The following is a 25,054-nucleotide window of genomic DNA, read 5'->3' as shown; positions in this document are numbered from 1 at the left end:
CTGACAATTTTTTATGGTGTAAATGAATTATATTAAAGTTATATAGTTATAGTTATATGAAATAGTAGTTTTGACTGGAATAAAACCACTTTGTTTAGATGTTAGCACATGAAGCACATTTAGGTAAAAACTAAATTACAGTGTAAGATAAAATGCAGTTCTTGTCTAATATCTTTATGTAGGTACTTATAAGTTTATTGATCCAGTGGAAAAGGGAAATAAAGTTTGAGATGTGAGGCCATGGAGGGGAGGGCATTAGGAGGACAGTATGAATATGAGCAGGGCTTTAGGAGGAGGAGATTTAAATGACCAACTTTGTTGAAAGGTAGTCACGGCGCTCGTGTGGTAGTGTGCCATTCTATTTGAGAAATGCGCGAGCAGGAACCTTTCACGTGGAAACAGACGCTGGATCTCCAGGTGGCGCGTGAGGACGATTAAAACCAGCAAACAATAATTAAAATTACATTGTTCACACATAAGGACTTATAATTTTTTTGCCGGTGATTTATGCGTGAGATGATGCAATTAAGAGATCTGTTACCATTTCAAGCTACTTTTATGAAACAGAAAAACATATTCGGAATATTAAACACAATATTAAGCGTTTTTTGTCTTCTTCTTCGTTTTATCTTGTCATTTTGAGAAAGCTGTGTAACGCACTTCCCTGCAGACGAGGAAGGCACGAGCTGCTCCATCTCAAACCCATTTTTGTGGATTATTTGCTTAAATTTGAACATTGACATTACTGTTTACATGGACAGCTGTTTGGATTTCTCCACGCTTAAACCTGGCTTTCGACTAGTCTTGGCATTCGAGATGAGTTACTTGACGTCACTGTTGCACATAGTTGCTGCGGTCCAGTTGAGCCTTTTACCTGCACAGGTGAGCATTCATGGGCAGTCCTTTATTAAAGGTAACCTACATATAGGCTAGTTACACCACCTCTACACTCAAGCGAGCGACGTGACGTGATAAAACAAGAACGAACTGGGTGTTTCTCACATCGTTAGCAGTGAGTGTAAGGGGCCGTTCACACAGCACCGTTCTGCGTTCCCTCAACGCTAATTGTAAAATGTTAATCTTTGAACATATGCCTAAAACGAACAACTTTGCTATGTTAAGACGCAGTTTAAAGTTAAAAGTAATTAAACTTTGAAAATACCCGTCTCGAGACGTGTAATTCCGTTGAGCTCGGACTATTTTTAGACGAAATGAGGTGCCCGGTGTGAACAGCCCCTAATTATTTCAGTCTGTTAATATGAACGTTACTGTTTAAAAGCCTTGTAATTACTATTAGAGTATTACTATCAGCATAAGGATACTCAATGTAGGCTTAATTTCTAATGAATGAATTAAAAAGGGCGAGTGATGTGGATTTGGAGGCTACGTGCAGTTTGACAGCAACCATAAAAGAATTGGCTGAATGAATGGAGCCAGTTTACTTTTGTCACGGCAGTCAGTAAAGCCTCACAGACGGCTGTTTTTATAACGCCTTCTAAAACTTGATCCCTCTCTAAACTGCTGTCACAGAAAAAGCGTTGAGTCATGAAACGAAACGTGACGAACGGCATCACCCTCTCGTCCACAGGCGTTTGCCATAGGGATGTGTTCATCAAACAATACTCAAGGAAGGAAATGAATGCCAAAATCATCAAATTAGACAGTCAGGTTATAACATGTTATCGACTTTTGTCAATTATAATGAGAGACAAATTAGCAGATTGGGCTATTAATAGATACTGGCCATAAAAATTGAAGTCAGTCTCTCAGACAACTGTCTGAACCAGCATGTGCTCTTGCTTCATTACAGCTACTCCAATTTGGAAGTATTTTAATGTCAAATGTCCACATAACTGTCTATCCATTTTGAAATGTCCAGTTTCAGAGAATAAGAGGATCATTGTCCCTAAGCTTAAGATAAAGTACCTCACATCAAGTGATATGGAAAAGCCCAGTCCTGGCTGTAAAGAGGAATGTTGGCAGGAGAGTCCACTTCAACTTTATCTCCACCACTAACAAAAAGTGCCATGATACTTCCATAGCTTTTTGAACATGGCCCATTGATAACATCGACTTTTTGTACAATTGTAATATCATAGTGTTCTTTAAAGTACCCTGGAATACCATGTAAATAGTATACTGTTGTATGTGAATATTCTGTGCCATGGTCACAGTTCCACGGTATTACCATCTAATATATCATCACTGTATTATGGTACCACCACAGTTCATTTTTTAAGTGTCATTTTTGCTCAAATGCTCTTGAGATAAAAGAGCATGTGGTTATTATATAGCAACTGGATGAATTCAGCTGAGGCAGCACTACCTTTAATATCTTAATATCTTTCGGCTCTGTCACAGAAGCGGTCTTACATTTTAAAGGTGCACTCAGTATCTTTTGCCTTTGTATCATCTTGGATTTACACTGACACCTAGTGGCTTGGATGCAGCATCATTTAAAATCAATAGTTTTAAGTTTCAGATGCCATTGTAGAAATGTAGTATTCCCAGTCAGCCATGATTACTTTAATCAAAGAGTTAAGGTGTCAAATAACAGGACGGTTACTGAGATTAAGCGAGTAGTATTCAGCTGGTTATGTGATTCATGGCAGCCCCAATGTGTGGACCCTCTCCATGTAGAATAAAACAGCTTTTATTAGGTTACTGATATCACTGGAGTCTTCATTTTAATGTGAGTGGTCATGATTTCCTACATGCAGTATATTGCAAAATTACAATTCATGTCTTTAGGAGTTAAACTTTTGTAATGGGGAAAAAAATTACTGAGTGCACCTTTTATATGAATCTACAAGTTTCCAATTAGTGTTACTGTAGTTAAAAAAAACAAACAAACAAAAAAAAAAAAAACACACGCACACACACATTTTAGTAATGATGATGATGTGTATTTGTCTCCTCTTTTCCTGGTCAGTGCTGTTTATAATATAGGGGCTGTCCTCTGCAGTTTGAGAGGTTTGATTTCCTCCATATAGGGCTTTATACTAGAATGTTCTCTGTAGAATTTAAATGGGTCACATAAGTTTTGTGGTCTCCGCTGGTCATCACGATATCGAGTGAAGCCCAACTGAATTACGCACCTGCACTGTCCCAGAGCACTGCCGATCTTTATTGCTCCGCTTCAGTTAAATTGTAAAGTAAAATGCAAAAAGATGTGTATCCGTTCATGATCATCTAACATACAGATGCAATATACGTTTATTAAAATTAAATGTTATATAAGGTCGTATTAGAACACGGAAGTCCTTATACTAGATGCAAAAAACTTTACCATGAGACCTATCAGTGATTCTGTCTCATGCGTTACTGATCCATGTATTTATCCACTGACTAACAAAATCCCAGTACTGACAGTTTTAGATGTACAGATCTACAGTTATGAAATAAATTTGGTGAAATATGTATTGGAGCACTTGAATTGGTCATCAAGAATGAATGTTTATCAAAACATAAAAGATTATTTCATACTATCTGAACATAACCTAATTAAAATTCATGAATTTCGCAACTTCATGACATATCAATCCCCCCGCCAACTGTCCCCACCATTTTCTACCATTTTGACGCCCATGGTGAAGAGTATTCTGCAGATTCTTCCTGATGCTGCCTTAATGAATAGCTTAGCAGTAAAAAGGCTCATCAACCTGTTGGATGCCGTGAACTACTGTAGATGCATCCCCACAAAATGTATAATCTAACAGCTTTGCACTTCTGAATGCAAAGTGAGGATTACCCTCTGACCTCAAGCGTTCTGTGTCCAGGATGTGCATAAGCGGTATTGTGGCACTCTGTATTGGAGCTTTTTGTGTTTCTTACTTTTCCTACTTCAATAGTTTTGTGGGATAAGAGGTTAAAATTATTTAGCCTATTTATTTATTGAATATCCATTACTTATCCTGTAAAAGGGCTTAGTGTCCATATATCCTTCTGAAACGCATCTGATTGGGTAACATGGACATAATGCAGCCTAATTAAATATGGTGTCTTTAACACCGACTAGCTGACTAATAGCTCAGACAAAGCACAGACTAGTCAATTGATAGTTTTAAATTGGTAGTTTTGCACAGCCCTAACTTTTACCTGCAAATTTATACAAAAATTTGCTCAATTTTCTCCATTGAAATAAACACGTAACTGTGGTAAATGGGACTTGTTGCCTCTCATGGGTGGGTGGGGAATCCATGCCAACTGTATCTATGGCCTATCATTATTTTATTTTAATCCTTCTGCTGGTACAAGGTTAAGTACTAGAGCTGGTGTAACAACGCTAAGCACGACCAGCAGCTTTCAGACCCCATAAATGCTTTAGGCCTCCATTCACATTTTCAAAGGACACTAAAGCCATGTCTGATATCATTGGCTGTATACCAGGTGTATCCTCTTGTCTCTCTTGTGCTTGCAGCAAACTGTTTCACAGAACTACTTTATGTCAGGAGTTACAGGAAGTTGGCAAGCACTGTTGTTACTATTGCTGGTGATTATATTAAAAAACAAGTTTCAATCAGACACTTCCTCTGTAAAAATGAATGGGTGTCCTACTATCTTATCGCAGCTTACCGTCTTGTTAAATGCTCAATGTAGTTACCATAGAGGCATTCATTCTGTTAATACCTTTTCCACTTTGCCAGACACTGTTGTCTTCACAAATGAATGGATATTCTTTACTTTTCTGTCATGGTTTTTTTCACATTGTGTTTCACATTCTTTGCTTTCTCTTAGATTGGGATTTAGAAAAAAATACGTTCCATATTTCTGGAGTATCTGTATGTAGCAATCTTTTAAAAAAGTGATATTACTTGTGTAAGTGGGGGAGATGCATTATTATTTTCAAAATGGGGTAATCATCTCACACATGCTTTAAACATGAGTAAAATCCATCTCAGAAATATATATATACACACACACACACACACACACACACACACATACATAATTTAAATTGTAAGTTATTTATACATAATGGTAGTATTTGTTATATTGCCTTTATTTTATGCTGATTTAAAGGGGTCATGTCACTTTTGTCATATAGGAGGTCATTGTACTATAAAAACCTATTGTAAGTTTCAGAATTCAGAACTTCCTCTCCAGTCCGAAAAGAGCATTTATTGTTTCTACTCTGAAAAAAGAACTCTTTTTGACTACATTGTGATGTCACAGTGCAGTGTCATTTGAATAGCCCCTCCTCCACAAGATACATAATCGTCGCAGTAAACTGATAAAGCGGTTGAGGTACTCCAACACTGAAAGTGGTGCTATTGTTACTGTAGTACTGTATGCTTTTAATCAACAAAAAGATTAAGATGTGGATTAAGGTCCCCAAACGTTATTGTGTTCCTGCTTGTGGAAAAACTGCATCTCTGCATAGCCTTAGGAATGATTTAAACTAAGTTCCTGAATGCATCAATGTGAGATTGTATGTTTTGTCCAGCACATTTCTCATTTCAACAGAAAGGGTGAAAAGTGGTGTAAAGCCTAGTATGCATTTGACGTGTCTGCGAAAGAGAAAGAAAACACACTGGCACGCACTCTAAAGATGTAATTCAATAACTCACAAGATGATATCTGACAAAGCTGCATATGAATGCAAACAAAGTGGTCCCCAATGTTGCCATTTGCTTCTAAGAAAGATCCTAATCTCATTATTGTCACAGTCTGTCTCCCTCATGTTTCCCAAGGACTCTTATTTTGAAGTTTCCCCCAGACTACATTTCCCAGAATTCATAGCCCTCATCACTTCCATCTGTTCCCTATCATCCTCACCTGTCCTCCATTTCATCATCGGCCTTTGTTTGTATAAATACCCTCCTGTTTTGTTCATTCCCTGTCATTCCTTGAAGTGTTACTTTGTGTTATGTCATTATGTCTAGAATTATTGTTTTGTTCCACTCCTGCTTTATTATTGAAATATTTAAAGTCTCTACTCTTACGTCTCCTCTCTTCCACTCCATGTACCCAAGCGTTACAGAAGGACTGACCGAACAAGATGGAAATGCCCGCTGGTGTCAGGCTCCTTCTCCTCAAGCAAGGGGACCGTCCAGTTGAGGATCACGTCTGAGTTTTTACAACTGCCGAATTTAGTGCACTTTAATGACCACTCTGGTGATTTTCTTAATAGTGCACTAAAGGAGCTATTGCCTCCAGCGGATCCTCACTGGACCCTACTTGAGTTCGTGGAGGTGGCTTTACAACTTTGCGGCTCACCTTTCACTGTGGGTGTGGAGGATGAGGACTTTGAATCTCCTCCCTCGAAGCCTTCTACGGCTCCTCCCTCAAAGCCTCCCACGGCTTATGCCACGGTTAACGAGCCAGCACCCATGCCAGTAGCCCCGACCGTCCCAGTGCCAGTAGCCCCGACCGTCCCAGTGCCAGTACCGCTGACCGTCCCAGCTTTTGCGGAGCTAATAGACCAAGACTTGATTCCCACCCTGACTACCCTTTTTCCTCAGCTGGTTCAAGCCAACATAATGGACACCCTGGTTCTGTCCAGTGCCCTGGCCCTTCCTCTGCTGGCTCCGCTCAAGACATTTTCCTCCTCCTGGTCTGCCGGCTCCTTCCACATCACCGGCTCGACCTTTGCTCCCTGCGAAACCATGGTCAAGGGGAACCTCAAACCCTCCAACTCTGCCTAGACCCTCTGAGCCCAGGACTGCGCCTTGGTCCTTCGTTCCCTCTGTCCCACCTCGGCTCTATGTCCCCCACCGTGGTCCTTCAGACAATCGGCTTCTCCAGGGTCCCTTGTCCCTCCAGCTCCGCCTTGGTTAGTCGGTCACCTGGCTCCGCCTCGGCTCTACGATCCTCCAGCTATGCTTCGTCACTCCGAGCCTCCAGCTTCACCGGGGACCTACTTCCCTACGGCTGCATCCCCCAGCTCCGCCTCGGTCCCCCGACCCTTCGGCTCCACCCTGGCCCTTCGAGCCGTTGGCTACTCTCCAGGCACCAAGTTCCCTGGCTCCACCCTTCAAGTGTCTCACGGCTCCACCCTCTTCCCTTGAGTCTCCTCCAGTGGTTCCGCCTCCGGATCCATTCCCAGCCCTGAAGCCGCCCCTGGATCTATCCCCAGCCCTTTGGGGGGGGGGTCTCCATGTTTCCCAAGGACTCTTATTTTGAAGTTTCCCCCAGACTACATTTCCCAGAATTCACAGCCCTCGTCACTTCCATCTGTTCCCTATCATCCTCACCTGTCCTCCATTTCATTATCGGCCTTTGTTTGTATAAATATCCTCCTGTTTTGTTCATTCCCTGTCAGTCCTTGAAGTGGTACGTTGTGTTATGTCTAGATATATTTTGTTCCACTCCAGCATTTATTATTAAAATAAAGTATCTACTCCTGCATCTCCTCTCCACTCCACGTACCCAAGCGTTACAATTATGGGTATTTAAAAACATTTACTGAAAGTCTGAAAAGAACTGTCAAAAACCGCCTCACATCTGAAGCTCTAGCTTTATTCAAAATCTGATGCAGCATCACAATGTCCAATGTTGTGGTTAAAGTGTGTGGGTTTTTTTATTTTTATTTTTTATTTATTTTTTTTAACTTCAAATATTTGTAAGATCTGGTGCCAAAATGCAAATTTTTGAACAGATGCACTGCATTATAGTCTTAAGCTGCCTAAAGAGAGCTTGGTTTTGAATATTCTAAATGCAAAAGATTACACAAAATACCCTTTAAATGGTTTACTCATGTGAAAGCCTAGTTGTTATGGAGAGCATTTGATGCACCAAAAAGTTAAACTAAGTTCTTTAAATTATAGCTTGCAGTTTGAGAAGCTACAGTTTCAATGCTGCAATGTAAACACACACAGAAGCTGTCTCGTTTGTATAATGCCAGGGGTTTAGAACACCTTTTACTGACAGGTGCACCTATTTTTAGTATGGTGTTATACCAAATCTTAATTAAATCCCTTTCCTTACAGACTGCCTGCCTAGTCGTTCCTAACTTGTCAATGCAGTGCATTCAAATCACCTTGTGCCCCTGGGTGGAATTAATTGTATTTCCCAATGGACTGGGACAGAGTCTGTGCTGCATAATTTGAGCTCCCTCTCATGTGGTGTCTTTCCTCTCAGGAGAGAGATGTCTCCTTTTTGCAGTCTGTCTGACCTGTCCTGCCTGTCTCATCTGCTTTGCCACCATTAACCATTTCTGGAGAAAGGCAAACAGAATGGAAAAGTAAATATTGCCCATGTGGTTGTGAAGACATTTATAAATGTCTTCTCCTGCCCTCTCGCGTCGGGTGGAGTGCTCGGTTTTCCCAAAATATGTTGAGTCAGGCGCTGGGAGAAATTCTTCCATGTGTCATTGTTGTGCCATGTGTCAGCATAAGCTTACGTGTCACCAGTTATGATGTGTCCAAAATGGAAGCAATTGCTGCATCATTTCTTGAACAGCATTGTCTTCTGACATTCCCAGCATTATTTCCAGCAAAATTTCAAACAAGCAGATGAAATGGAATTTTTTTAATGGCTGTGGTTCCCTTCTAAAATTATCATCAGATTAAAAAACCTAATCAAAAAGTCATTAGGAGAGTGTCAGGTATTTAATTTCATTTAAATTTCATAACTCTCTCCCTCTATTATATACCTTCATGGAAGATGGATTTAATGGGGTTGGTGTAGCTTAGTGGTGAAAAAACCGTAGCCTAACAGTTGCAGGTTTAAACCTCAGAAGGAATCATTCAGGAGTGGTTGTGCTTTAATGTCAGTGATGTGGTTTAGTAGAGAAAGATCTAGGCTGTAAACCCAACAGGTTTGATATACACCAACCGGTTTGATATATACCATCAAGGTGCTTAAAGAAGTATTTAAACAAAAAGTAAAATTAATTTACTCACATTCATGTCCTTCAGAGCCAAACCTGTATGACCAATCCCGTATGACTTTCATCGAAAAGTGAAACATCCCATATTGAAGGCATTGTGTTCCGTATTTAAGCCGCATAATGGCCAATGGTAGGATGGCGAAATGCTTGATGGAGAACCCCCCCCCCCCCCCACCGATGGCGAAATGTTCCATATTGAATCACTCAAAATGCTCAAGCGTCCCGTATTAGTGTGGAAACAGTATGACTGTGAACAGTAATAATGAGTTACTTACCTTTCAGACCAAATTTGGCCAGTTAGTTTGTGCATTTCTTTGCTGCTAGAGAAAATGGTTCCAAAGAAAAGGCAAACGTCACTCATTACAAAAACCCGTCAGCATTTTCTCTCACTTTACCATCGCTTGAAGCACTGTGGTGAGCATAGAAAAGCTTGATACAGGTTATACTAAATATCAGCACTCAGATTGGCCAGTCTAAGATTTCCTGCTAAAAACAACTTAAATTTCTGTATTTTCATTCACAAAAAAGACAATGACTTTAGAAGACTTGGAATATTATACACAAGTTTTATCGACTACTTTTATGATACTTTATGATACGTTAGTTTGTCATTTTCAGAGCTTGATAACGTCAGTCCCCATTCACTGTCGTTGTACGGAAAAGAACAACCGGACATTCTGCTAAAATTCTCCTTTTGTGTTCCACAGAAGAAAGAAAGTCATACGAGTTTGGAATGACATGACGGTGAGTAAAAAAATTACAGAATCTTCATTTTGGGGAACTAACCCTTTAATGTTGTATTTGTGGTCTAGTGGTCAAAGATTTGAACTTTTAAACCTAAGGTTGTAAGTTCAAATTTCAGAAGGGGCAATTATAGGGTATTACTGACTCATAGAGTCTCCTTCTCAATGATTGTTTAGTGTTGTGATATGACAGGTTGCAGGAGTGGACTTTTCTGTCTCTTTTTCTCTCTCTGAGGATGTGTTTCTGTACAAATAAGTGTATAACCTTGTAGCGTGTGTGACTGACAGGTTATAGAGCAGGACCATGCTGTTAAATTCTTCCACAGTCAGCCCATTCTGTGACATATTCCGTGATCGCTTTACCATGCTTGTCCTGTGTGAATGTGCAGGTTAATTCGTTCATTGCTAATGGTACTGTGGCCTACCATTCTATTTTCTTCTTTTCCTGTCTTATTTTACCCATCTGTCTCCTGTGTCATTTTCTGCATCTCATTCATGCTCTTTCCTCCCAGTGTTCACACATTTTGTTTTTTAGTCATATGACATGACTGTTCATTTCCTTCCTCGTTGTGTCATGCACATTGTCTTCTTTTAGAATTCCGGTGCCCTACATGTTTTTTGTTTTAGATCGTAGTCCACCTGGACGTGACTAGGTTTCTAGAATGTTGAGACATGGATAGGAGAGTTTTTGTGTTAGTTCAGACATTCTAGCTTTCTGTTAGGGAAATCTTCCTGTGTCTGTTTTTAGAAAGTGAAGATCATGCCAGTTTTGTTGTATCTCTTGATAATCTGATTTTATGTGAAAAGATGTTGTTGCCAATGTTCTTTCTTAGATACGCATACTCTGTTAGGGTTGCTAGTTTTATTGTATTAGCTGGGACGTCCTGTATTTTGCATCAGAGATGCCTATTGTCATGTTTTTAAGTGCCAAAACAATCAATTACATTTCAGAACAAAACAGTAGTTCAGTCATGACAACTCTTGGAATGATTTAGCATATTAAAGTAGGTATGACATATTGATAGGATTTGGCCTTGGTGGACTAGATCTGCTACGCTGCTGCTGCGGAGCAAGTACAAAGACTTACTACTGCTAGTACAAACATAGACATACTGTGTTACCATGTTAACATGCTGCTGCTGCACAATTAGTCAAACACAAGACATTCTGCATCGAGCACGTAGGACATGCTCAGTGTTGGGCAAGCTACCCAAAAAATTTAGCTAGCTAAGCTACCAACTACTCAAGAAAAATGAGTAAAGCGTACCTTAAAGCTACACTTCAGAGAAAGTAGCCAGTTACACTACAAGCTACATGCCAAAAGTAGCTTGCTACATTTAAGCTACTTCATTTTTTATTTTTTTTTTCAACCAGATGCACGGAGCATATTGTCATAGACAAAGCATCAAAAATACTTATTCACATGTTTATCAAAGCCATGGTATAGCATAGTAGAGTACATTGCAATACAGTATACCATACAAGTACACAGTATGATGCAATATAAAATGTATGGGCATGTAAAAAACATGTAAATTCATATTTATACATGCTACTTATACAAACCCATGTGTTCAATATGAAAATAACAATTTTTTTAATTTTATTTTTCACATTTATACTACTACATCTTCAAACCCATACCCATTTGAACATAATTTCCTTTGCACATTCCTCTATTTAAAAACTCTGCGTACATGCTATTTATCCTATCCTGTTATTTTGTGTCTTGCTGTTCTGTATGTACTGGAAGCTTCTGATCAGAGGCCAATTCCTTGTTTGTTTGAGCACATCTGGGCAAAAGCAATTGTGAAATCTGATGGTATTAGGTGGTACTACCATGGTAATTTGATATATGATTACCGTATTCATATACTATTGTATTAACATGGTGCTCCCAGGTAATGGTATATGCCCAAAAAACATTGTAATGCCATGGTACTTTTTTATGTGTTTTCACGTAGGCTAAGTGTTATTCTGATACTCTTTTGGTGGTAAAATTTATTTACCTGCAATTGTCAATTACAAGCTGCACATGTGTTGAACTTCATAAAGACCTTCTTAATCATTGGCAAACTATAGGACGCATTTGCAGGTTTGGTTTCCATTGATTGTAGATCCACTGCAACCAGTGTTTTAAAATATTCCATGAGCGTGCAAGTGAGAGCGCGCATCAAACGATTCAACAGCACATCCGTGAGCTTTCTGAGTCATTCAGATTGAATTCTGATTCAAAACTGGCGACAGTAAACACTGGGTACATGGCATTATGTAGCAGTGTAGCTTAATCAAAAATACAGCTTCACTACTGAAAAGCTAATTGATTTAAAAACTAGCTAAGCTACCACCTCGCTACTGAGAAATGTAGTTAAGCTAATAGCTTCGCTATTTGTAGCGAAGCTACTGCCCATCACTGGACATGCTGCTGCATGATTAGATATATATACATTCCCCATTTAGACAAGTGAAGCTGGAGAGGAGGAGGGTTTGAGAGCAAAACTGAGCAATTTAAATGTTAGACAAAGAGACTGTTCACAGGTTGATTGGCTAACTGATAACATGTCAAAAGACCTATCAGCTTACACCATGCAAGTCAAGTTGCTTAACACATCACAAATGAGCAAGCTGATTGGCTAACAATAACAGCTTGCACCAGGTAGAGTTTCATGACTACACTTCAAGTCATAAAAATGTGAGCAATCCTGTGTGGAAATGTGCAGCACTGATTAATGCATGAGCTAAGGACTGCATCCTTGAGCAGTATGAAAATTTCAAGTTCATAGCGGCACCAAACGAAATAGCTATAATAATAATGACTGTCTTATTTTCTTATTTTCTGTTGTTTTCTGCTTTTGAAGATTTTTAATTCTCATAGAATTTGTTGATAATAGCACCATGACAGCTGGCGGTTCAGGTACAGACTGATCGAACTTTCGGCAACAGGAGGTCGAAAGTTCTGTTGCTGAAATGGGTTTGTGTATATTGAAATTAGACTAACTGCCCCCAGTGGCTGAAGCTGAAAGTAATGTTGAGGTGAAATGTCCACAGGGTGGCGTCAAAACTGAGTTTTAAGTTTAGTTGTAAATTATGTAATACAGTCAACAGGAATGCATTTTTATTTTAAAATGCCTGATAAGGGATGGCGCTTGCCAGTAATTCTGTAGTTGGGGAATGGCATTTGCCAGTAATTTGGCAGAATGGGGTCGAATTCAGGGTACATGTACATTCAGAAGCAGCATGACGACATCGCGTGTGATCATGTTGTCTGGTTGGCTGTTAGTTTATTTACTTTAAGAAATGTGGTATATAAGATTAAATTCAGATCCTTCATAATTGTCTTTCACCAGCGTTTCTTAAACTATGGGCCGCAACCCAAATTTAGTCGCATAGCCATACATGTTGGGTTGCGACTTATTTTTAATAAATGTGCAATAATTTTTTAGTACATGTATTTAAAAACAAATAATACAATTTAAGAGTGTGCATGTTAGTGTGCGTGTCCAAAAGTTTAATTTCAGTTAAAATCTTTTTTAGTTTGAAAGAATAATAGTGATTTCTGTAAAAGTCTGTCTATATCACAATTAGTTAAGTTATAAAAAAGCAAATAAATTAACTGATATAGCAAATAGAGCATATCTGCATTGCTTTGTAAGTGTGGTTCCCAGGTAAACACCAAATGTCATATCTGTGTCCTGAGCCGAGAAAGTTCAAGAACCCCTGTCTTAGACAGAAGAAGACATACACCAGAGAAAATAGCTAAAGGGAAAAGTCTTGAAAAAGACCCTAATAAGGGATAAGAGTTGAAAGAGAGTGTCAAAAACAACATCGGTCATGCCATCATGGAGCATGATTCAGTGCAGGTGTTTCCTCTCCGTCAACACTTAGAGCAAAATAATTCTTGAGGCTGACCATCTGTGTCTGTACTGGTTTCCTCTGAACTCATTACATGGAGTGGTAGCTATTTATACAAGCCCCATTGATGGACTTGTAGGCAAAGTAAACACCTGAGCCTTTAGGTGACAACACTGTTAACTAGGGGTGTAATGGTTCTCGGTAAAAAATCTTATATTTCGCCACCCACGGTTCGGGAAGCATTGGCACCGCGGTTGGTTCACCTCAAGTTTAATAACACATCTGGAGCACAAGTTTTGTTCAAGAAAACAAAGCGTCAAACAGACGACTCCAGCTAGGTCTCCTAAGCAACCAAATTGGCCCGGTTCCTAGGGAGGGTAGAGTCACATGGGGTAACCTCCTCGTGGTCACAGTTAGTGGTTCTTGCTCTCAGTGGGGCGCGTGGTAAGTTGTGTGGATCGCGGAGAGTAGCATGAGCCTCCACATGCAGAGTCTCCGCGGTGTCATGCACAACAAGCCATGTGATAAGATGCGTGGATTGATGGTTTCAGAAACAGAGGCAACTGAGACTTGTCCTCCGCCACCCAGATTGAGGTGAGTAACCGCGCCACCACGAGGACCTACTAAGTAGTGGGAACTGGGCATTCCAAATTGGGAGAAAAGGGGATGAAAAAAACAAACAAAAAAACAGACAGGCACAGTTACAACCTCCGCTAATGCACCTGTACAAAACAGGCACTATCAACATGAGTGCTTTATTCTGGTAATATATATCAATAATGCACGTGAGGGTTTATTTAAAATGGGCACGCAAGTTCTTTCCATTTCCTCACACGGCTGTAATCTATCACAAGTGTCAGTAATGCGCTCTGATTAATGCCATTAAGAAGCCATTATAGTAATACATTGCGACATGATTAATTATTTATGCCGACATCACCCAGGGAAAGAGCCACAGGTGAGCCGAAACTGCACATACTCCCTTCCATTTTTAAGCAGGCACTCAGTGCTAATTCGGACAGACATGAAACATAACTAAAGCACTTGGGGTGTTCATGTGGGATTTCCACGTATGATTAAAATACTCCAGCAGCATTATCACAACATCCCTTCTCGTATGCATTTTAATAGCAAGGCTATTCCTTTTATAGTGATGTACAGCTTCCAGATATTGAATATATGTTGAGATGAGTTTGAAGTGCACTTTATGTTGATGCATGTAGCGTATTAGTGCAGATATTAAGTTAAAATGTTGATTTAGTAATTAGAGAAAATGTTTGTTTTTTTAGTTAAGGACCCTGACGAAAATTAACCATGGTTTTACTATAGTAATATTGTTGTAACCATGACTGCTGTCACCATGGTTTTCTGAGCAGAAATCATGGTTTTGATACAATTAATCATGGTTTTTTAACAGTAATACTGTAGTTGATTTATAGTAACCATGATTTTACTGTATATTGTAACCAGGACAGTAACCATGTTTATAATGTGGTTACTATGATTTTACTACAAATGCCATGGTTAAACTATGGTTACTGTTGTAAAACAATGATTGTTATTTAAGGGCAAACCTGCTGAAGTGCTTACCAAATAGATTATTCTTTGGATTTGGCAGTAATATTTTTTTCTGAACAAAGCAAATACCGAACCATACCAAAACCATGACCCTTAAACCATGATACAAACCAAACCGTGAGAAATTCGAACCGTTACACCCCTACTGTTAACTGATCCTGCTTATTCTTCCAGCGCTCCCGCCACTCTCAGTTCTGTTATGAGTATGAAAAAACCCTACCAAACCTGTTCATTATCTACCAGCAACAGAATAAAGTTTTATTTAGTGACTGCACATTCAGTGCATATTGCATTTCTTGCAATGTCTGTTTTAACTGCGCTGTGTGTGTGCATTGTCGTGTTATGTAATTGCAACTCTGAAAAAAGCCTTTGAAAAAGTTCAAAAAGTTAGTGTACTCTGCTTTTCACTGCCACAAAAATGTCCACTCATCCCTGCAGAAGTCAGCTTTCTGTGTCAGTGGAATTAAAACCAACACGCTCATAGCAGCACCTCCGCAAAGTTTTCCCTGCCAAATTTAATCCAGCGTTCAGTAATCATTGCAGTGAGCACATTGGGTATCATTCACTAATAAATTCATACTAGTTGCATATTTATGTTCGCAGAAAAAGTTCATTAGGTTTGCGCTCTATCCCCAACAAGTATTTACACAAAAGTGACATTTTCACCGAGTAGGCAAGGGAGGCAGTGCCTCCTCAAAAATTCTGGTGAAAAAAATAATTGACTGTACATAATTAAATCAAATAAAATATTATGAAATGTGAGCTCAAATGGAGTGTATATTAGTCATATTTCCAAAGTAACACTGTCCAACAGCGTCACTAGCAGATACTGTTTCAAAGGGAGGCAGCATCTTTCTCACCTTCCTTTAGCTTATTGCGATCTCATTGAATAACTAAAGCATGGCATGGGATGATGGGGGTTTGGGGACCACGAAATACAGGCGGAAAGTTATGTGAGAGGAGTCATTGCCTCCACTGCACACTGATTTGTCCATCACATTGTCAATCAGTCAATGCAATAATGCCTGCCTCTCATGCTCTCGTACATGCAACAGCCAGGTCTCCGCAGATCACGTGGAATGGAGTAAACTGGTGGAAGTGAATGGACTTATTACAGAGTAAACAACTAACCAACACGGACAGCACCACTTTTGGTCACATCCAAATAAAAATGTAAAATATCTTAAAATATTTAATGGTCTGTGAATGAGCCAGTTTTTAGTGAGCACTCATTTTTAAAAGGATAGATCACCCAAAAATGAAAATTCTCTCATCATTTACTCACCCTCATACCATCTTAGATGTTTATGACTTTCTTTCTTCTGCTGAACACAAATTAAGATAAGAAATCTACACTTTCACATTCAGCCACCCACTGGTTGGGGCTGGTCAAAGTTGGAGATTTATTGTAAAAAAATCATACACATCTGGGATGGCATGAGGGAAATGATGAGAGAATTTTCAGTTTTGGGTGAACTATCCCTTTAAAGGGACGGCTCGGTACCATCATTACAGAGGAGTAGATGACTGATCCGAAAATAAGGTAACTATAAAAAATTATAGCCGAACAGATAAAATATACATGAAACATGCTTGTTGCTGTATTATTGTATAGGTATTATTTTTTAAGCAATGTAAAAACAATAATTATAATAAAACATTTAGGGCCCTATTTTAAGAGCGTTAGCGCTAAACGCAAAGCTATGCCATAAGTTATAAGCGCAAAGTCAGTCTTATATAGTCCATTCCCTCAAGCACCAGCGATATAAACAAAGACAGCACATTTATAAGAAGTTGGTAGTGTAAATGGACTGTATGCAATAAACAATAGAAACAATAGAGATATGGACTTACATTATTTTGTGCATTAACTACGTCCTTGTGAAATGTGACGCTCCTTTTGTACAAATGGAAATTGTGGTTCAGAATTTGAATGTAGGCTCTGTTAAATTATAGAGAATGTAAGTATTATTAATCTTTTTTATCTACTGACACACAAATAATGGCTAGAAAATAGCTGTTCAGCCATGATGTCAATTTGTAGGCGAACCCGGAAGTCTAATTCGCCATGGGTTCCCTCGGGATTTTCCTATGGGAAACCCCATTATAAAAACCCATAGGAAAATACACGCTGAACAGCGCTATTAATAGTGATTATATCGGCACACACTTCACTTATATTGGTCAATTTAGATTTTGACCTTTTTTTATTAATTTATTGAAACATGAAAAAATTCAAATTACACTTCAAACTAAATAAAAATATAATCAAAATAACAAAGTGGTAAAAAAAATCATACCAAATCAAAACATTTTACTCTGTCCAACTTCGTTCACTGGCCTCTTTTGCAGTGATTTAAAAATCACTCTACATAAATATAATTGTAAATATAAACATAACAATCATAATAATAATTGAAAAATAAACTATGAATTATAGATTAACACAAATCTCATACATTTTTGTTTCATAAAAAGGCTATTGTAAGGGACATATTTTGATGTTCCACCATATTTTCAGAGTTTGGACATGAACTTTATTACCACCTGCATGTGGAATCTACAAACTGCAAATGCAGGAACTTAATTTGGACTTTCCGCTGAAAACAGACATGTTATTGAAGCATCTTGGCGCAATGACCTATTTCTCTGGAAAAAAAGCAAATTGCGCTTTGCACCATTTCATCATCATACAATAAACCCACAGTTTGCGCACATACACCCAAAGATAGCGTAAACACTCCTACCCATGCCCGCTTGCACTTTGTGCTTGCGCACAAGTGCTCTCACGAAAATTGGACAAGACATAGTGCACAGTCGTATCGCGTAGTGCTGTACTTTGCGTGCTTACGAAAATAGAGCCCATAAACTTGATGAGTCTTTGACTTGATTTAGTATAGTCTGTTAATATGAACATACAAAAATATTATGGTATTATATGGTTATTAACAGTGTAAGATAAAAGGTATTTCATATGCCTTCCCATGCAGAAATCTGGTATATGGCCATGAACATATATTAACTGTAGTTTATATATTTGAGCATACAGTATATGTAGGCTACATATTAAAATTTCACAACGATTAGGGAAAATATATGTTACATACATGAAAACAAATTTTTTTTTTTTTTTTGTATTTTGAAAAATACTTGGTTGCATATATGTGCAAGTATGTGACTTTTTATATCTATAAAAACCATACATGAATAAACATATTACATATTTCACATACAGTATATTGTAGTATGGGTTTAACCTTAAAACTATGTATCCATCAAATGAAACTGAAAAAAATAATTGATATTGGACTTCATATTCATATTTGAAAAAACAAAACAAAAAAACAAACAAACCCTGACATGGCACTCTGCCATCTCATTTCAAAAGTCAGTCATTTTGGTCTAATAAGTCCATTGAACCTTCTCCCAGAACTCCACAGGCCTTTCCAAATTCCTTCTTGAATATTCAGGTCAACCTTTCGCTTGGTGAAGTTTAGCTTTCTTCCACACCCAGGAAGGTTTGCTGTTGTATCATATATTGTAAATGCACAAATGGTGCTGTTAGCTTTGTCTCTTTGAAATTTAGCAATTGCCTTTCTGGTGTATATAAAATATTCTCCTCTTTTAGCTTTTCTGAGAGCTCCTTTTTCTTTGCCATATTTGTGTAGAAAAGCATATTTGCTTTACGACATTAAACTTAAAATGCAAAACTTTATAAGTGTCATTGTAGAATAAAGGCTTAATGGTGTTTTTTTTTTTTTTTTGTAGTCTTACATATTTAAAAACAGCTACATGGAATAGGGGTTGAATAATTATGATATGGCTGTATTATTAAAAAATAATGCTACTCAGAAATATTAGGTTATATAGTCACATTATCATTTTGAAAATGTCACTCAACAGATGTAATGTTTAAAAATTCTGGGTCATCAGAAAAGCTTACATTTGTAAATTCTTATGATGTTGCCATGAGTAGTCAACAGAATAATCTTTTATTATTATTTGTGTTGTAGTACTCGAGGCCAGGCTCGGTCTCCAGATCATATTTTTATGGTCTTGGTCTTGTCATGGACTCTGGAGCATTTGGACTCGTTCTTGACTCAGACTCGAACAAGTGTGGACTCTGACTTTACCCCGAGACCAGTCGAGTCCCTTCAAAAAAATATACCATGAGTGCTTCAACTTATCTGAAGCACATTTCTCTGACTGACAATATCAGCGATTATGATATATATATATATATATATATATATATATATATATATATATATATATATATATATATATAACGTGTTAACACATGCGATTAATTGAAAAAGTTGAATACGTTCATTTTTCTTAATCGCAATTAATGCATTTACCGTTAATTCAGCATGGAACAAACAGACAAACAAGAGCACCAGAGCCCTTCTACCAAGAGGAGCCTAAAAGCTAAGCATAAAACAGCATAACATGGTGGTCCCATAGACATTCTATGGGCGGTACTGTGGTAACACGCTAGTTGACTGTTACGCTTTCTTCTATGGTAGAGCCGTGGAGGTTTCTATCTCAGTAAATAACAGAATTTCTGACAGCGCTTCCCTGTCAGTGATAAAATGATGGAGAAAGGAGCTTGTAGTGCTCTTTGATATACAAAACAAGCTTATATGGGACTTGTGATAGAAATCAAGTATTTTACAGCCTATGTAAGGCGCATTTTAATTCCCACAGAAGCACATCAAATCTTAACTATCATCAAAACACAGAAAGAGATGTGTTTGTTTGCAAGCTCTTTTCGTGATGAGTTCAAAGCGGCACTCGATGCTGCCGTTGATGCTCTGACGCGAATCATGGACACAGCTTCACGATTGCTCTAACAAAGCTGATAACCACAGTCTACCTGCTTAACTACAAAAATGTAAACGACTGACAGCACTTAGATACACTGATGAGCCAAAATTATGACCACTCACAGGTGAAGCTAATAATGTTGATCTTCTCCTAACAAGGCCACATGTCAAGGTGTGGGTAGATTAGATGGTAAGCGAACAATCAGTTCTCGTAGTCAGCGTGTTGAATGCATGAGAAATGGGCAGGAGTAAAGACCTGAACGACTTTGACGAGCGTCATATTGTTATTGCCAGACGACTGGGTCAGAGCATCTCTGAAACAGCAAGGCTTGTGGGGTGCTCCCGGTCAGCAGTGGTGAGTACCTATCGACAGTGGTCTGAGAAGGGATAAACCACAAACCAGTGACAGGGTGCTGAGTGCCCAGGCTCATCGATGCACAAGGGCAACAAAGGCTATCCCGTCTGGTCTGAACTGGCAGAAGGTCTACTGTGGCACAAGTCACAGAAAATTGTAATGATGGTTATGGGAGGAATGTGTCACAACACACAGTGCATCACACCCTGCTGCGTAGCCGCAGACCGGTCAGAGTGCCTATGATTACCCCTGTCCACCATCTAAAGTTCCTACAATGGGCATGCGAGCGTCGGAACTGGACCTTGGAGCAGTGGAAGAAGGTTACTTGGTCCAATGAATCCCATTTTCTTTTACATCACGTGGACGGCTGTGTACGTGTGTGCCGTTTACCTGGGGAAGTGATGGCACCAGTATGCACTGTAGGAAGACGACAAGCCAGAGGAGGGAGTGTGATGCTCTGGGCAATGTTCTGCAGGGAAACCCTGGGTCCGGCCATTCATGTGGACATCAATTTAACACGTGCCACCTACCTAAACATCGGTTCAGACCAGGTACACTCCTTCATGGCAATGGTATTCCCTGATGGCAGTGGCCTATTTCAGCAGGATAATGCGCCCTGCCACACTGCACATATTGTTTGGGAATGGATTGAGAAACATGATGAAGAGTTCAAGGTGTTGCATTGGCCTGCAAATTCCCCATATCTCAATCCGATTGAGCATCTGTGGGATGTGCTGGACCAACAAGTCCGATCCACGGCAGCTCCACCTTGCAACTTACAGGACTTGAAGGATCTTCTGCTAATGTCTTGGTATCAGATACCACAGGACACCTTCAAGGTTCTTGTAGAGTCCATAACTCAGGGGGTCGGTGCTGTTTTGGTGGTACATGGAGGACCAACAGCATATTAGGCAGGTGGTCATAAAGTTTTGGCTCATCGGTGTGTATATATATATATATATATATACACTATATGGCCAAAAGTTTGTGGACACCATATGTGCTTGATGAACATTTGATTTCAAAACCTTAGGCATCAATTTCCCCCTTTGCTGTAATAACAGCTTCCACTCTTTTGGGAAGGCTTTCCACTATACTATATGTAGTAACATAGCTGCAGGGATCTGCTCTCATTCAGACACAAGGCTATCAGTGAGGTCAGGAACTGATGTTGGTTGATGGGGCCTGACTTACAGTTGCTGTTCCAGTTCACCCCAAAAGTGATCAGTGGGGTTCAGGTCTGGGCTTTGTGCAGGCCAGTCAGTTTCTTCCACGCCAGACACAGTAAACCATTTCTTTATGGATTCATTTTGTTTACAGGGGCATTGTCATGCTGGAACAGAAAAGGGCTATCCCCAAACTGTTGCCACAAATTTGGAAGCACACAAAGCCCAAGCCATTACATAAAGAAACATTAAGATTTTTCTTTACTGGATTTAATGGAGTAAGCAAATTCATTAATTAGAAGGGGGTGTCCACAAACTTTTGGCCATATAGTGTATATATACAGTTGAAGTCAGAAGTTTACATACACCTTAGCCAAATATATTTAAACTCAGTTTTTCACAATTCCTGACATATAATCGTAGAAAACATTCCCTGTCTTAGGTCAGTTAGGATCACTATTTTCAGAATAATAGTAGAGAGAATTATTTATTTCAGCTTTTATTTCTTTCATCACATTCCCAGTGGGTCAGAAGTTTAAATACACTTTGTTAGTATTTGGTAGCATTGCCTTTAAATTGTTTAACTTGGGTCAAACTTTTTGGGTAGCTTTCTACAAGCTTCTCACAATAAGTTGCTGGAATTTTGTCCCATTCCTCCAGATAGAACTGGTGTAACTGAGTCAGGTTTGTAGGCCTCCTTGCTCGCACATGCTTTTTTCAGTTCTGCCCACAAATGTTCTATCGGAATGAAGTCAGGGCTTTGTGATGGCTACTCCAAGACCTTGACTTTGTTGTCCTTAAGCCATTTTGCCACAACTTTGGAGGTATGTTTGGGGTCATTGTCCATTTGGAAGACCCATTTGAGACCGAGCTTTAACTTCCTGGCTGATGTCTTGAGATGTTGCTTCAATATATCCACATAATTTTCCTTCCTCATGGTGCAATCTATTTTGTGAAGTGCACCAGTCCCTCCTGCAGCAAAGCACCCCCACAACATGATGCTGCCTCCCCCATGCTTCACGGTTGGTATCGTGTTCTTCGGCTTGTAAGCCTCACCCTTTTTCCTCCAAACATAACGATGGTCATTATGGCCAAACAGTTCAATTTTTATTTAATTAGACCAGAGGACATTTCTCCAAAAAGTAAGATCTTTGTCCCCATGTGCACTTGCAAACTGTAGTCTGGCTTTTTATGGCAGTTTTGGAGCAGTGGCTTCTTCCTTGCTGAGCAGCCTTTCAGGTTATGTCTATATAGGACTCGTTTTACTGTGGATACTGTATAGATATTTGTCTGCCTGTTTCCTCCAACATCTTCACAAGGACCTTTGCTGTTGTTCTGGGATTGATTTGCACTTTTCGCACCAAACTACGTTAATTACTAGGAGACAGAATGCATCTCCTTCCTGAGTGGTATGATGGCTGTGTGGTCCCATGCTGTTTATACTTGCGTACTAATGTTTGTTCAGATGAACGTGGTACCTTCAGGCATTTGGAAATTGCTCCCAATGATGAACCAGACTTGTGGAGGTTCACAATTTTTTTTTTCTGTGGTCTTGGCTGATTTATTTAGATTTTCCCATGATGTCAAGCAAAGAGGCACTGAGTTTGAAGGTAGGCCTTAAATTACATCCACAGGTACACCTCCAGTTCAGTACACCTCCTATCAGAAGCTAATTGGCTAATTGTCTGAAGGCTTGACATAATTTTCTGGAATTTTCCAAGCTGCTTATAGGCACAGTTAACTTAGTGCATGTAAACTTCTGACCCACTAGAATTGTGATATAGTCAAGTAAAAGTGAAACAATCTGTCTGTAAACAGTTGTTGGAAAAATTACTCATGTCATGCACAAAGTAGATGTCCCAAACGACTTGCCAAAACTAGAGTTAGCTAATATTAAATCTGTGGAGTGGTTAAAAAATGAGTTTTAATGACTTCAACTTAAGTGTATGTGAACTTCTGACTTCAACTGTGTGTATATATATATATATATATATATATAAAATATGTTTTTTTAAAAGGCAAAGTCGACAATCAAGTTTCATTAAACTGCACAATGATGACTCCAAGACATTACAGCTTAATTTTCTGTTACAGCATAATTTTTTGGAAAGCTACGCTGAATGTAGCTTTATAATATACAAATAAAAACGACTTGACGTGTGTGATCATGACAGATATTTCTGTCAGCTTTGTGGAATCAGGACAAGTGATGCCTGATTCAGGAATGACTCATTCTTTTGAGTCTTTTTTCAGTGACTTGGCCAAACAGGTTACCAAAAAGGTATGAATCGATTCGCTACTCAGTCTGATTCGTTCAGACTGCTATCTCACTGAATCATTTACAGTGGTTTCTCACTCAGAAAAACAGCAATGGGATATTTAAGAACACGGAGAACTAACCGATCCCTGCATGGATGAAGTGAATATTTACCTACAATCATTTAAAACAAAAGGCTACTTTTTTGAGAGGTAACGTTGAGAAACTTCGACTGGTGCTGTTTTATGTGAATAAGAGGTCGTTCACATCAAACATGTTTTCACGTCCATCTATGCTGTTTTTCAGTTGTTCTTCCATGTAAACGTGCAAAAAGGACATCTTTGACCATTGCGCTGCATACTGTTTTTCTGGGGTCTCAGCAGTAGTGCCACAATTTTTTAAAAAAGTTCTTTTGTCATTTTTAAAAGAACTTCAACTGTTAAAAACTGTGTTCTGCTCTATTCGTTGCACTTTATCTTGCTTTTTAGCGCAAGATCATGTTCTGTCTGAACAGCCGCTAAGTCTTTTAGAAATGCTTTAGCCATTAGTTACATGAATGATACTGAAGAAATCATAAAACTTCTTCTCTCAAAGTCATCAGAATTGAATGGTTTGGTGTTGTTTTTGACAAAAACAAACAAAAAAAAACATAAAAAAACTTGAGGTTTCTGTGTTTACCCCGAGATGGAATCCTGCAGGCGGAAGTAAGCAGAAATGTTTACTTGACTTACAATGGATGGAATATAGTAGTGCAATTGAAAGAATTGTAAACAGATTGAAAGTAAAGGTTTAGATTCATTTTCTGCGTAATCAGTATATCATATTAATTACATTATTGTTTGTTTATTAAGTTAATTTTAGTTACAGTACAGTAATATTTTATTTTGGATAGCAGAAATGTTTATTTCACTTGAAAGAAAGGAATGGAGTAATACCTCGACAGGTAATATTGTTTAAACCAGTGTTTCCCAACCCTGTTCCTGGAGGCACACCAACAGTACATGTTTTTGATGTCTCCTTAATCTAACACACCTGATTCAACTCATCAGCTCGTTAGTAAAGACTCTAAAGACCTGAATGGACACATCAAACCAGGGAGATATACAAAATGTGTACTGTTGATGTGCCTCCAGGAACAGGGTTGGGAAACACTGGTTTAAACAACATAAGCTTAAGCAAATAATATATGAGGTATATTTGATATATGAGTCTAGAGTCAATAGGTGTTTAAACTTTAACTGTACATTAACACATTTATTAAGAGTCTTGACTCGGACTCAACCTACTCTGGTCTCGGCCTGGACTCAGATGACTACAACACTGATTATTTTTTATTTTTTACATTTTGACTGTTATAGTCTTGTGAGAGCCGCATTTTCTGTTACTAAAGTTAGGGTTAGGTTTAGAGGTAAAGTTAAGGTTAGGGTTAGGGTTAAGGATA

At 38.8% G+C, this 25,054-nt stretch overlaps 1 protein-coding gene across 2 annotated transcripts in view; it reads left to right on the top strand.

Moving 5' to 3' along the window:
- Positions 1-316: 316 nt before the first annotated feature.
- The window catches only part of LOC127454886 (vascular endothelial growth factor A-like), a 50,375-nt gene continuing 25,637 nt past the window's right edge, over positions 317-25,054 (top strand). The window contains exons 1-2 of one of the 2 annotated variants that reach the window (XM_051722382.1): positions 761-882; positions 9,541-9,577. In XM_051722382.1, the coding sequence (XP_051578342.1) occupies positions 9,572-9,577 (6 nt within the window). In that variant the 5' untranslated portion in view covers positions 761-882; positions 9,541-9,571. Of the gene's footprint in view, positions 883-9,540; positions 9,578-25,054 lie in introns of both variants that reach the window. The other variant, XM_051722381.1, reaches the window with a different exon arrangement.

Source organism: Myxocyprinus asiaticus, chromosome 17, assembly GCF_019703515.2.
Source record: "Myxocyprinus asiaticus isolate MX2 ecotype Aquarium Trade chromosome 17, UBuf_Myxa_2, whole genome shotgun sequence".
Taxonomy (NCBI): domain Eukaryota; kingdom Metazoa; phylum Chordata; class Actinopteri; order Cypriniformes; family Catostomidae; genus Myxocyprinus; species Myxocyprinus asiaticus.
This window is presented reverse-complemented; position numbering and strand designations above follow the sequence as displayed.